We start from the raw sequence: 14773 nt of genomic DNA, 5'->3' as shown, positions 1-14773 counted from the left end.
TTCTATCTCCATTTGGCGCTTTGCAGAATTCAGAGAATAATTCAAAATCTGACTTCTAACACACAAAGCTCCCAACAGCCAAATTCCATCTTATAATAAAGATCTTCCATATTTTCCTAACAGAGCTCGTTACTCTCAGGCTGCAGGTTTACTTGTGGTTCCTAGAGTTTCTAAAAGTAGAACAGGAAGCAGAACTTTCAGTTCTCAGGCTCCTCTCTTGTGGAACCAACTTCCAGTTTCTGCCTAAGAGACTACAAAGACTAGGCTTATGACTTTCCTTTTTGAGAAATCCTATTGTTGGGATTGGCTTGAGTTTCCTGAGCTATCCCCTAGTAGTCCAGATGCCCAGAAAACTTCCAGAGTAAGATGTTCAGGAAGCTTCCTAAGCAGGAGTTTGAAAAACAGCAGTTCCCCCAAAATGATGGAGCTCCTCGTCTTATCTCTAAGGCTGAGTCTGAATAACCTTTGGAGGAACCTTGTTCTAGCTGCTTGTATACAGGATCTTAATTTTTCAGTCATGGATCATGTCTCATGATCCTAGGTGAGGGTTAGATTGTAAATTAAGAGCATTGCTTTCCAGCTTAGGTCCTTCTTCACACCACAACAGACCAGAGACATGCCTTCATTACAGCAGAGGAGGTCCATCCTGCCATCACTCATGAACAAGAATCCATAGTACTTGAATGCCTCCTCTTGAGGCAAAAAACACACTCCAACCCAGAAGGAGCATGTTAAAAAACATATTTAAGAAATATTGCTCAGAGACAGATTCAAAGCTCAAACAGTGAAAGCACTTTATTCATTTTGCAAGATGACCTTGGCTGATCAGCTTCTCACATAAATAGCTATACTTCCTGCCTAACGTGTCTTGTGTGATTCTTTTCTCCCCAAACTTACTAAACCCCGTGCTTAGTGAACACAAGCACATAGGCAAATTAAAACAAAAATAAAAGTAACATAAGATGGACCAAATAAGAAAATGAAATAAATGATAAAAAATAATGAAATTAAGCATACAATAATAAGCAATTATCTTTACAGAGCATTTCACCTTTTCAGTTCTACCCAGTTAACAATAAAAGGTAGCTTGAATCTCTCCTTTATTTGGTCATTATAGTTGTTGCTTTTTAAATCTGAAATGCAGGTTTAGATTTGAGATTCTGCTACTACTAAAGATGATTTTTTAAAAAAAATATTATTGTTAATGTTGTTTAAAGGGTGCAAGCAGTTTACAGATAAAGCATAGAGTCAGAGAAGCACACTAATTCTTCAGAAAATAAATTTTTTAGACATTCAGAACATAACTTTTTGTCATGGTGGGTGGAAAAGGAGGCAAACCCAGAGCGCAGACTCATTGTAAAAACTAAAAGCAAACTAATTCATTTACAATAAACTCAAAACAAAGGCTGACATGGCAGCAAACTAAACATAACAAAATCCAGGAACGAGACACGAGCAAACCTGAGACAAGACGGGAGGACCACCGGACAGAGCATTAAATGAGAACATGACAATGAACCAGCAGTGAGTAGAGGAAATGACCAGATTTTAAACACAGGAGGTAATTAGGAAAAGTGGGCACAGGTGAGATGATTATGAAACCAGGAGCAGGTGGAGATGGGCATGACAAGTACACTAGTGACAGACAGAGGAGAGGTGAATACTGACAGACACAGAGAACAAGACCACATGAAAACAACACAAGAGACAACAAACCCAAACAAAGACGAGAAGCAAAACACTAAATACAAAAAGAAACATACAAAACCGAATCCTGACAACTTTTTACCTGCAGATTTCTAGGAAGACTTGAGCAACTCATATTGTCTTTTTTTGTCTTTTTTCCAAACTGATTCTTTACAGATCAACATTGTAAAAAAAAAAAAAACTGAATCCAAAGATCATGCACAAGCCTGACTAAGTGTTGAAGAAGCATATGTATAAATACTGCAATAAACACTAGATAAGCATCTTGCAACACAAACAATTGAACTATGTACTGTATATTTTGTTCATTGTCTTGTTATTCCCACTGCTTTTGCTTACAACTCCTACAACCTTTCCCTGTTGCACAGTAGCACTAGACATGCAGTACTTTGACCCTGCTGTTCATGACTGGATCTGAATACTGCATGTTAATTTGCTGCTTAAAAAAGTCAACAAACCAGGTCAGTAGGGGGTGGTGCCTCAGTTTCCAGCCACTGGGCTGAATAAGATTATATCGAATAGCAGAGAGCAGAGAGTTTATTGTACCTGTTAATGCTTAGTAAAAAAAACAGTCATGAAGCTCGGATCACACATTAATGCTGTTAAGAGTAATCGAGTACTGGTTGGGGATGAAGTGACTCCTGCTGTCGTTGTGATAAAAGATGGAAAAATACACCAAATACTCTCTTCACGCAACTTTACTGAGGAGGCTGGCTTTGAGGTAAGCAGGCTGTCACTGCTCTGAGCTTCTGTGATGGCAGAAGAGCAGGTGCATTGAAGTAAGAATTTAGAGAATTTAGTTTTGCATTGGAGGATGGATGGAGTCATCCTGAAAGCTTGCTGTGACTGCAGGTGCTTGATGTGGGCAACAGCGTGGTGATGCCAGGTATTGTGGATTGTCACGTCCATGTGAACGAGCCAGGACGCACCTCATGGGAGGGTTTCTGCACAGCCACCAGAGCAGCTGCTGCAGGTGGAGTGACAACCATCGTGGACATGCCCCTGTAAGTTTTCACCCCTAGAAAATCAATCAGTCGCTGCCCATGATCTGCTGAGCAAACAGGTTGAGAAATAAAAGTAAATAAAGGTGCAAAGACCACAACATTTTCAAAGTTGCAAAAAATGGCTTTTACAAAGTCTGAAAGTCTTTTCTATCAGAGAGACAAAAAACCTGAGCAGAACTTGATAAAAAAAAAAAAAAAGATTGTGTTTGACAATATCAAATGCAGGACTTCAATCTGAAAGAGATTGCAAAATTTCATCCATCTGCACTCATCAGGCGGTCACTTTAAAAAAATGGGTGTTTTTTTTCTGTGAAGTGCATTAAAGTCAAACTAGGAGCTCTTAAAACACTGTCATTTAAAAATAATGTCAATTGCCCATAAATCGCTTTTTCAAGAAACCTTGCTAAAAAAAAGAGCATTGATCAATAGTTACGAGAAGACATTATAAGGGGCTAATTTCAGTTTCATTAACACCACATCCACAGTCACGCTGAAGTCACTGACCACATAAGATTAACAATGAACAATTCTTACTAAGTACAAATTCTGCAACAGTCAGGCGCATATTTTGAGTTGATATCGCCCACAAAAGGAGCAAGATACATTTTGGACAACATAGCGTCAGACTCTTAAAAAAAAAGGGGGAATCCATGAGTAAATGGATTACTTAAAGGTAATTAATGGTAAATTAATTACCTTTAAGAAAACCTCCCAATAATGCAAATGTTAGATCTGTCACTCTCTATCACACATGATGGGAAACCCATTGCATTCCTAATACACATCTGAAGACCTCACCAAGACCCTGCAAAGACCACTCACAGGATGTCTGATTGTTGATATCCTAGTGGGAGTCGTCATTCAATGTAATGGGCAGTAGCAAACAGCTACTGTAATCTTAAAACAATCAACCTGATTGTTTTTACTCTCGTACAACCCAAATTCCAATGAAGTTGGTGTTGTGTAAAACATAAATAAAAGCAGAATATGATGATTTGCAAATCCTTTACAACCTTTATTCAATTGAATACACTAGAAAGACAAGATAATTATTGTGCCTTATTGTTTTTTTTGCAGATATTCACTCATTTTCATTTTGATGCCTGCAACACAATCCAAAAAAGCTGGAACAGGGGCATGTCTACCACTGTGTTACATCACCTTTCCTTTTAACAACACTCATAAGTGTTTGGGAACTGAGGACACTAATTGTTGAAGCTTTGTAGGTGGAATTCTTTCCCATTCTTGCTTAATGTACAACTCCAGTTACTCAACAGTCTGCGGTCTCCATTGTCGTATTTTGCGCTTCATAATGCACCACACATGTTCAATGGGAGACAGGTCTGGACTGCAGGCAGGTCATGTTGTTGTAACACATGCAGAATGTGGCGTGGCATTGTCTTGCTGAAATAAGCAGGGACATCCTTGAAAACAATGTTGCTTGGATGCCAGCAAATGTTGCTCCAAAACCTGTATGTACCTTTCAGCATTAATGGTGACTTCACAGATGTTCATGTTACCCATACTATGGGCACTAATACAACCCTATACCATCAGAGATGATAGCTTTTGAACTTGCACTTGTAGATGTAGTGATGAACTGTGTTCACCGACAATGATTTTCCAGTGTTCCTGAGCCCATGTGGAAATACCTGTTACAGAATGATGTCGATTTTTAATGCAGTGCTGCCTGAGAGGTTGAAGGTCATGAGCATTCAGTGCTGGTTTTCGGGGTTGTCACTTCTTGCTGTCAGGATTTGAGTTTTGTTGGGTTTTTTTTTGCATTTCGGGTTATTGTTTTCATGTTTTGTCTTTGTATTGTTTCTGCCTTTTGTGTTCTGTCATCATTCACTTCTCCTCTGTTTATCTCTTGTTTTCCCACCACACCCATCTTCACCAGTTGCTAATTGTAATCACTCACTTGTGCCCACTTCCCATAATCATCCTCAGCTTTAAAACCTGGTCACTCTCTCCACTTCCCCATTGGTTCATTGTCTCTGGTATGTCTCTTGTCTCTCGTCTCTTGTTGTCTGGTTCCCTTGCCTTGCCACGCTTTGTCTTTTTGTTTTGTTATATTTTGGATGTTTGCTGCCACGTCAGCCTTTTGTTTCTGTTTGTTTATTTAAGAATAAAATTTTGGGGTTTTTTTCTTTGATGAGTTTGCACTCTGGGTTCGCCTCCTTCTCCACCGGTCCTGACACTTGCAGAGATTTGTCCAGATTCTCTGAATCTTTCAATGATATCATGGACTGTAGATGATGAAATCCCTAAATTCCTTGCAATTGTATGTACCATCAGTGAGTCAGACAAACAAGGATTCTAACGAGCCTCCATTGGTAGGAGAGTGAGAACAATTTGCAAGCTATCCAGCTTACATCACATCTCAACTTTAAAAGCTCAACTCTCTATTTCTGAATTGAGAAAGCTCCTCGGATGAGAAGTGAAACGTCTTCAACTACAGAATAGAAGTCCAGTTGTTTTTGCTTTTCAACCTTTTTTGAATTTTTATGTCGGGAGACGTTGTTCTTAAACTGTTGGACTATTTGCTCACACAATTGTTCACAATTGTCCCCGTCCTTGCTTGTGAACAACGGAGCCTTTTGGGGATGCTCCCTTTATACCCAATCATGACACTCACCTGTTTCCAATGAACCTGTTCACCTGTGGAATGCTCCAAATGGGTGTTTTTTTAGCATTCCTTAACTTTCCCAGTCTTTTGTTGCCCCTCTCCCAGCTTTTTTGGAACGTGTTGCAGGCATTAAGTTCAAAATGAGTGAATATTTGCAAATAAACAATAAAGCTTATCTATTTGAACATTAAATATCTTGTCTTTGTAGTGTATTCAATAGGTTGAAAAGGATTTGCAAATCATCATATTCTGTTTTTATTTATGTTTTACACAATGCCCCAACTTCATTGGAACCATCTTCTTCAGGAACAGCATCCCTCCAACCACAACGCTGAAAAATTTCCATGAGAAGCTGAAGGAAGCCACGGGGAAGTGTTTTGTGGATGTAGGTTTCTGGGGAGGTGTGGTTCCTGGAAATCAGGTACAGCGGGCCACCTTTAATCAAATTAACATTACTGTAGGGATTTTTTTTTGCACTAGAAGTTGACCAAGCACACATTCCATGCCTTCTTCCAGCGTGAACTTCAGCCCATGATCCAGGCCGGAGTGGCTGGCTTCAAGTGTTTCCTCATTCATAGCGGTGTTGACGAGTTTCCACATGTGGCTGACTTTGATCTCCACACAGCCATGAAGCAGCTACGGGGCACAGGAAGCGTCATGCTGGTAAATTATTCACCTTTCCCAGTATTAACCCTCAAGTGACCGAGTGACTTTTAACAACTCAAATGACCAGGACAACTATAATTTTTATTGTCTGTCAGTTAGCTACATTTTTCATGAACCACTGGAAGTATTTTAATGAACCTTTCAGAAAATAATCAAAAGATATATCTCTATAAATGAATAACATTTGGAGTCAACTCATTTCAAGATGACCGCTAGAACTGAGCAACACTAGCAAATGCAAAAATGGCTATGACTGGGTCAATTTTCCAGAAATTGAGGTAAAATTTAGTGTTGTAGTATCTGAGCACCATCTCCAGCATATGCTTTGAGTGCTACAACTTTGACATCAACATTTGGAGCCAACCCTGTCTGTCTGTTAGCAAATTATCTCAGGAACCACTGAACAGATTTAAGGAAAACTGTCAGCAAGCAATCAATGGATGTACATCTACAAACAAATAACTTTTGGAGTCAATCCAACTCAAGATGGCGCCACAGCTAGTTAACTTTTGCCAACACAAAAATGACTACAACTCAGTCACTTATATTGAGCTCAAATTTGATGTGGTAGTATCTGAGACTCAGTACATACTGCAAGTGCCAACAAATCAAGCAAGATCTTCATCATTTCTCAACCAAAAATGATCTTAGTCTAAAACTCTGGCATAAAAGATAGTGGGCGATGTGCATTCTGTCAAAGAATACTAGGCCTTAATATATAACGAAAACAAAAAGCTGACAGGGCAGCGAAACAAAACAGCAAAAATCCTAAACAATACAAAAAGGCAAGGCAAGGCAAGGCAAGGAGAACAATGGTAGACTAGAGGCAAACAGCAACAATGAACCAGCGAGTAAGTGGAGGGTTTTAAAGACAGAGGATAAATATGGGAAGTGGGCACAGGTGAGTGATAACAATTGCAGGCAGGTGGAGATGGGCATGGCAGGTAAACAAGTGCTGACTGAGGACAAGTGGATGATGACAAAAAGGCAACAAACAGGAAAATAATAAAGACAATAAACCAAAACCAAAAGAAACCAGAAACAAAACACTAAATACAAAAAGAAACACCGTCCAAACAAAACCTGACATAACCCCCCTCTCAAGGGATGGCACATGACGTCCCAAAAACAAAACAAAACAAAAACCTAGCACAGGAGGGTGGTGGGGGGAAAAAACGAAAACAAAGGATGGAGGGCACAAAACCAACAAAAAACCGACCAGGCAAAAGGCCAGGGGAACACAACAAACAAAAAACTAAGAAATCAAAGATCCTCTAGGGGACACAGAAACAGGGAACCCCGAGGGCTCCAAAAACCCTTGGGGCAGACATTCGGAGAAGCCTGTTAACCCTGGAGGTGGACGTCCTAGGGGGCCTGATAACCCTGGAGGTGGCACTAGAACGGCCTGGTGAGAGGCGTTGACCTCGACCCCCTCGGCGATACAGACAGGTGAAGCGTCATCGTCCACCTGCCTTTTTGTGGAGACACAAAAAGAAACACCGTCAAAACAAAACCTGACAGTTTGAGGCAAATCTTGGTCACAAGTTCTTCTATTAATATGTTCATGTTTGTTCAGTTTGTCCACAAACCTTGTTTTTAGTCCTAGCCTGTGCTTAACCTCTTCTTGGTCACCTGCTTGAAGCATCTCGGTTGTTTGAAATACTTCACGGTCAGATTCTGGTCTTGTACCCCAGGTATATGGTTGTCAATGCCCGATGCTAACTCATCTCCATCAGTCGAACCATTTTCATTGTCTGATCCTTGGCTGATCCTTGCAAAAAAATAAAAAAAATATATGATAACTGACAAATTCAGTGTTAGGAATCATTGTTCAGCTAAACTGGAGTCCTAAATGAGATCACTCAGTCACTTGATTATGAAATATCTATTGCTAAAAACTGAAGTCCTTTTTGTTTTGTCTCCTGTAGTTTCATGCAGAGAAGGATGTTCAGCCAACAGCAGAGGAGACTGGTGGTAACGGTTTTACACTGTTGCTTTTTAATAATATATTAGGTTTAGAAACTTGAATTAAAGAGATTATTTGTTTTGGCCAAAATGCACCACAGTTGTGACTGATGGCATTGGGTTCAGTCCCAAAAATCTTTTGGAAAACTATTCTCATTCAAAAAAAGAGACATTTTTTTCTTCTTCTTCTTTTTTTAAACCATTAATTCTTGAGTGTCTTTGCTTAAATTTGAGGGTTAAAAGAACTGCAACATTGAATTAATGTTTTTAACTCAAGGTTGATAAAGACAGTAGGGATAACATAATTACAGGTGTACAGTAAACATTTTATATAAAAGTCATGAAACCGAGAAGAGAGTTTAGTTTTGTTGGACTTTTAACAAGCTTTTGTCTCTCCTTCATTTACAACAGACCCTTGCAAGTACTCAACCTTTCTGCAGTCCAGGCCAGATATCATGGAGATGGAGGCTATTCGCACAGTCACAGAACTCTGTTTGCAGTACCGGTGAGAAGATTAGTAAAGTTGTTACATCCCATAGTACCAGTAGCAATCATTTTGCCATTTAAGATTTAGTTGTATTTGTTGCAGTAAGACTAATATTCCTGTGCACCAGGGTGCGGTGCCATATTGTTCACTTGTCCTCTGCAAAGCCACTGAAACTGATTCAGGAAGCTCGACAAGCCGGAGCCCCGTTGACAGTGGAGACTACCCATCATTACCTCAGCCTGTGTGCAGAAAAAATACCAGCAGGGGCCACACAATTCAAATGCTGCCCCCCCATTCGAGACTCTGAGAACCAGGTGAACAGAGCAATATAGTGTACAACTCCAATTCTGAAAAAATTGGGACGTTGTGTAAAATGTAAATAAAAACAGAACACAATGATTTGGAAATCTCATAAACCTAGATTTTATTTACAATGGAACATGGTAAACATATCAAATGTTTAAACTAAGGAATTGTACAGTGTAGGTGGGAAAAGGGTCATTTTAAAATGATGGCAGCAACACATCTCCAAAAACTTGGGTTAGGGCCATGTTTCTCACTGTGAAGCATCCCCTCTTGTTTTAACATGTAAATCTCTAGGAACTGAGGGTGTTTTTGGAGGGGAATGTTGTCCCATTCTTGTCTGATGGAGGATTATAGCTGTTCAACAGTCCTGGGTCTTTGCTGGCTTTTCTGTTTCAGGATGCATCAAATGTTTTCTTTTGATGAGAGGTCAGGACTGCAGGCAGGTCAGTTCAGCTCCTGGACTCTTCTGTTTTGAAGCCATGCTGCTGGAATGATGCAGTTTATGGTTTAATGTTGTCTTGCTGAAACAAACAAGGCCTTCTCTGAAAAAGATGTCATTTAGATGGCAGCATATGTTGTTCTAAAACCTGTGAATACTTTTAAGTCTTTCCAGATGTGTAAGCCGCCCATGCCAGAGGCACTAATGCACTCCGATACCATTAGAGAAGCAGACTTTTAAATAGGCTGGTTGGTCCCTCTTTTTTTTAGTACAGAGGACTAAAAAAAAAATCACCTTACAGTTTTTTTAGTTTCAACATTTGGCATGTTTACTATGTTCCATTAAGGGAGGCTGTGGTAGCTCGGTGGTCACTGCTGTTGTCTTGTAATCCTAAAGCTCCAACTTTTGTGGAATTGTGGTTGTAGATGCAAACTTCACTATTTTCACTCTTGATAATACAAGTGAACACTTGTTGAATTTCTTTGCTAATTGCCTGTTGATTATTTTCCCTGTTTCTGTAGGAGCAATTATGGTCTGCACTGAAAGCTGGACAGATTGACATGGTGGTGTCTGACCACTCCCCCTGCACCCCTGATCTTAAAAAACTAGACAGTGGGGACTTCACGCAGGCCTGGGGAGGGATTTCATCATTACAGTTTGGTACCGTCTCATAATACATCTTGTTCTATGAAGAGCTGTCATTACTAATCAATTTTGACTTGACTGCATGTTATACTCCCACTGCTCGTCAAACTACAAACCAACCTGCTCCGAATCAGTGTGGTAAATGACTCTCAGCTTTTACCACATAAGATTTTAGCTTAATATCCATACACCTATCTGAATTTGTCCTTTTTATGTTAATATAGATTAACTGTGGTGGTCATCTAAAATTATATTGACTTCAAATTTTAGGTCAATGTCTGTAAAATTGACTGAGTTGTAGCCATTTTTGTGTTTTTCAGGTCAGCTGGCTATGGTGGCCATCTTCAACTGGGTTTGACCCCAAAAGTTAAACAGTTGTAGATGTACATCCAATGATTATTACCTGATCAGTTCATGAGCTATCTTGATAACAAACCTTTAATACTGCCTGCCACCTTTTGGCAACGGGCAGGAAATCAGTAGGCATTGCCCTTGACCCATGATGTGTCCACCTATGCAGTTTGATATTACTATGTCACAAGTTATCAGTTTAAATGCTTGGACAAGGCATTGTCCACAGCCAAATTTAGCCTTTTAAAGGTTAGCTCTGGTGGTCAAGTGGTTTGTGAAATACTGCAAATAGAGTTCAATTTTGGAAGAATTTCAAGCATTTCCTATTCATTCAAATTCATTCAAGCTTTCGGTAAATGATGACTCGGTGTGTATTGTGCTGTTGTTCATATGAAGATGGATGGACAAAATTTTAGGACTTTCCAATGATTGTTTTCAAAACATCTCCAGATAAATAAAACTAGACAGTGGATGTATTCACTTTTTGTCACAACAAAATATTCTAACATTCTTCTCTCATTAAACCTTTTTGATAAATGTTTACGGTGAGTAAATTTCACATGGGTTGGAACAACTGAATGTCAAGCTTAAAACAATCATTTACAGTCTTGCCACAGTTGGAGAATGGTCAAAGTCTGGCACTGGGAGGACTATTTAGAGTGGTTAAATATCATCCCAGTGGAAAGAATTATTGCAAAGCTAAAGTTAAAAAATAAAAACAAGCCCTTGATTGGTATCATCTCAGCTGAGCTCTTGTTTACTTCTCTCACCATTTTTCAGGCTTACCTCTGTTCTGGAGTTCAGCCAGTAGGAGAGGTTTTCAGCTGGCTGATGTGGCCAGGCTCCTCAGCAGAAAAACAGCACAGCTGAGCAGTCTGGGCAACCAGAAGGGCAGTCTGGCCCCTGGCTTTGATGCCGACATGGTCATATGGGACCCAGAGAGAGAGTTTGAGGTTCGTGTAAGACAGAAACAATTTTTTTTTTCAGTTGTCAAAACCTGCATCAGTAGTATTTCAACTTTTTTTCCCCTGTAATTTCCAGATTGAAGAAGCAAGTATACACCATAAAAACAAGGTAAATGGCATCATCAAAAATCCTTTGAAGTTGTGAAATCAATAATGCACAGATGTTTGTGTAATTGCCTGGCTGGTGTGTTTTCAGCTGACTCCTTACCTCGGCTTCACACTTCAAGGAGTGGTGCGTGCAACTATCCTGAGGGGACGGCTGGTGTACAGAGATGGCAGTTTCTGCCCCGAACCCCTGGGGAAGCATCTGCTTATTGGTCAGAGGGACATGACCAGTCCAAACGTTAAGCATGAAAACAAACTGTGACAATAAAACTTGTCAAATCTGAGATGTGTGGGACATTTAATGAATGAAATTGTGTGAATGTTGAAGCAGCATTCAGACAGATCATCGCAAGACATATGTCATGCAATACTACAAATCTACAATGCATGTAGGCACCAGAATTAAGCATTAAGTACAATTTAGTTCCAATTTCTATGCCGTGTTTCGAACAGGTACTTATCTTATAACAAAGTAGTTGACTAAACTTAATAGAGCAATGGTTTTTAAAAAATATATTTAAAAAATGACTTGGGTTTAAATGTGTAACAAGTATATGGAACCAAATATGTGTGTGTTGTAATTGCTAGATGGCCTGTAGGCGAAGATAAGATGATTGTAATGGTGTCACGAATTAAAACCTGTTTTGACAAGAAGACTTTGAGAGGTACCAAAGGAAAATGCACAATTAATCCATCCATCCATTATCTGCTGTTGTAGGGCAGCAGCTTGAGCAGAGAGGCCCAGACATCTCTCTCCACAGCAGTGGTCTCCAATCCTGGTCCTTGAGGACCACTATCCTGCATGTTTTACTTGTTTGTCTGCTCCATCACATCTGATTTGAATCAATGGGGGATTAACAGGCTTCTGCAGAACATGAAGAGGTAATTTAACCACTTAATCAGGTGTTGGAGCAGGAAAACAAGTAACACATGCAGGATAGTGGCACTCGAGGACCAGGATTGGAGACCCCTGCTCCACAGCTACCTCTTCCAGCTCTTCCGGGAGGATTCCAAGGCATTCCCAATCTAGCTGAGAGACATAGTCTCTCTAGCATATCCTGGGTCTCCTCCCAGTTGGATATGCCCGGAACGCCTCCGTAGGGAGAGGTCCTGGGGACATTCTTACCAGATGCCTGAAACACCTCAACTCTCAACTAGCTCCTCTAGATGTGGAGGAGCAGTGACTCTACTCCAAGTTTCTCCCAGATAACTGAACTTCTCACCCTATCTCTAAGGGAGATCCTAGCTACCCTGTGGCGAAAACTCATTTTGACCACCTGTACATGGGATCTCGTTCTTTTGCTCACTACCCAAAGTTCATGACTATAGTTGAGGGTAGGAAAGTAGACCGACTGGTCAAAAGAGTTTTGCCATACAACTCTGCCCCCTTTTCACCACAACGGACCGATACAGTTAGAGTAGGCAATACTGCTGAAGTATTCCCTCACTCATAAACAAGAACCCGAGATACTTAAACTCAAATTTTTCAGCTGTTTTTTAAGAATGATTCAGATATATGAATTTAACTCATAACTGCAAGCAGGAAAATATATTAATCAGCTAAAAGGTTACCTTTCTGCTTGTTTTAACTTTAAAAACAGTTTTAGTTTATTCAGCAAATTTCAACAAAATCATTCAGCACTTAACATCCCAACTCAACATTGCATTTTTGCAGAAAATGCTATTTCTTTAGTTTCTAAATACCTTGCAGTCTAATTTATATCTCTTTTGATTTTAAAACCATTAAAACTTTCAGAAGCTAATAGTACAGCCTGCAGGTAGTTTTAGGGTTAAATAACAAGCTAAATGTTCAAACTAAGGCAGAAGAAAATGATTCAATAACAGGCAATAAAAGGTAAAAAGAAAACATTAATATATATGTATAAATGGCCTTCAAAAAAACTTTATTCTGTACAAGTTAAGTGTTTTCTTCTTTAACCTTTGCTGAGTGTTGGTCCCTTCTGTGTGTCTCCTTCTAACACTAATATCTTGTTAGTGTATGCTAGAATAAGTAAAAATACATACAGCTACAAGCAAGAAAGTCTTCTTGTTATATGAAGAGTTCAGCAAATTCACAGTTAATTTTGATACTGTAGGAAGTAACTCTTTAATAATTAACTTTTGAGGACATGGTCTGTGACGCCTTATCATATCTGAGCTCACTGCGCACACAGAGCAACAAGTATTGATAGAAGATGACAAATAAAACATGTTGGGACATCAACTGAGGACCTCAGACAGAGGGGTGTGGTCAGACAGAGGGGTGTGCCTGGCTGAGGCATTAAGTCGCCCTCCATCCTCGTCTCTTTGTCATTTTTCTTTGTTCGTCACGTTGTAAAGAACATGTCCTCTGTCTCTATACGACCTCCAGAATGCCTCAGAAAACATCTGCTTGTCCCACACCGTCACATGTTTGGACCAGGACCTTCCAATGTTCCTCCTCGCATCTTGGACGCTGGAGCTCAGCCTGTCATTGGACACATGCACCCAGAAATATTTGAGGTAGGTCTGTGGAAAAAGTCTAACAGTCATGGTTAAAATGTTAAAATAATTTAGAGAATTAAGAGAAGAAAACGAAATCAACTGGTCTTTTTGAAAATTGTAAAACACAAAATACGTAAAATATTACATGTCAAGATTTATTTAGCAAAAACTGCTAAAATGCAGACACAATGTGTGGAAAAATAAGTCACTTACTGCTTTCATGGGAATTATCAGTGCAAGAATTTAAATCAGTGAAAGCCATTTTAAAGCATATCTGTAGTCCATTATTTTAAAGTGTAAAAATCATTGACAAGAGAAAAATATTTCCAATAGTTGGCATTTTCCAAGAAGTGGAAAATGGAAAACTAAACTGAGAGGGAGAAAGAGAAAAGTGGAAATATGTGACCGTAACAAAATAGTTTGATATCAACACGGTCACCTTACAACAGCTGTCAAGCATGGTGTTAGATGTACGGTGACCTGGGCTTCTTTTGCAGTTTGAAGAGGTATTGTAATAAGTAAAACCTTAGAATCAATACAGGGTGTACTAACTTTGTAATTATAGCTGTAACAGAACTGAGAAATGATATCAGTCAGTGCCAAACTTTTGTTTTTTTTCAACCTTTTTTGTTCGTGAGATTTGCTCAAAAAATCATTTTTATTTTGTTCCTCTGTCTCTACTTTGGATGACTTATACTATATATATATATATATATATATATATATATATATACATACTACTTCGACATCCCCAGTCAACACTGACTGCCAAACAACTAGTAGCTCAGTGTTCCAATATCCACAAACGGCAACTACTATCACAACTTGAGATTGACGAGGTGCAACACAAATGCTATGGCAAGGGGGAGGAGCCAGGATGCCAGGTTAGAGGGGAATTGACTCCAACTCCCCACCCAGAGGTTGGGTATGCAGCCCCAATGAACGAACCATCTAAGCTGAACAAAACAGCCACTGACCTGAGAGATAGAATCGTAGCCCGGATGGGCAGTAGACAACCCC

At 39.6% G+C, this 14773-nt stretch overlaps 2 protein-coding genes across 2 annotated transcripts in view; both read left to right on the top strand.

Moving 5' to 3' along the window:
* The first annotated feature begins 2193 nt into the window (after positions 1-2193).
* On the top strand, positions 2194-11629 carry zgc:103559. Its single transcript, XM_017425166.3, has 11 exons — positions 2194-2428; positions 2560-2711; positions 5647-5761; positions 5857-6003; positions 7935-7980; positions 8383-8476; positions 8586-8772; positions 9725-9863; positions 10980-11152; positions 11241-11273; positions 11361-11629. Exons 1-11 carry the CDS (start codon positions 2282-2284, stop codon positions 11529-11531), a joined length of 1404 nt encoding a protein of 467 aa, XP_017280655.1. The 5' UTR covers positions 2194-2281; the 3' UTR covers positions 11532-11629.
* Positions 11630-13512: 1883 nt separating this feature from the next.
* Positions 13513-14773, top strand: part of agxta (alanine--glyoxylate and serine--pyruvate aminotransferase a) — an 8372-nt gene continuing 7111 nt past the window's right edge. Inside the window, exon 1 of the mRNA XM_017425161.3 lies at positions 13513-13771. Coding sequence (XP_017280650.1) covers positions 13613-13771 — 159 coding nt within the window. The 5' untranslated portion in view covers positions 13513-13612. The remainder of the gene's footprint in view (positions 13772-14773) is intronic.

Source organism: Kryptolebias marmoratus, linkage group LG24, assembly GCF_001649575.2.
Source record: "Kryptolebias marmoratus isolate JLee-2015 linkage group LG24, ASM164957v2, whole genome shotgun sequence".
Classification (NCBI taxonomy): Eukaryota; Metazoa; Chordata; class Actinopteri; order Cyprinodontiformes; family Rivulidae; genus Kryptolebias; species Kryptolebias marmoratus.
This window is presented reverse-complemented; position numbering and strand designations above follow the sequence as displayed.

Coding starts and splice junctions, on each gene's coding strand:
- zgc:103559 (XM_017425166.3), top strand. CDS start 2,282: ATGAAGCTCGGATCACACATTAATGCTGTTAAGAGTAATCGAGTACTG. Junction 6,004..7,934: donor GCACAGGAAGCGTCATGCTG/GTAAATTATTCA, acceptor TGTCTCCTGTAG/TTTCATGCAGAGAAGGATGT. Junction 7,981..8,382: donor AACAGCAGAGGAGACTGGTG/GTAACGGTTTTA, acceptor CATTTACAACAG/ACCCTTGCAAGTACTCAACC.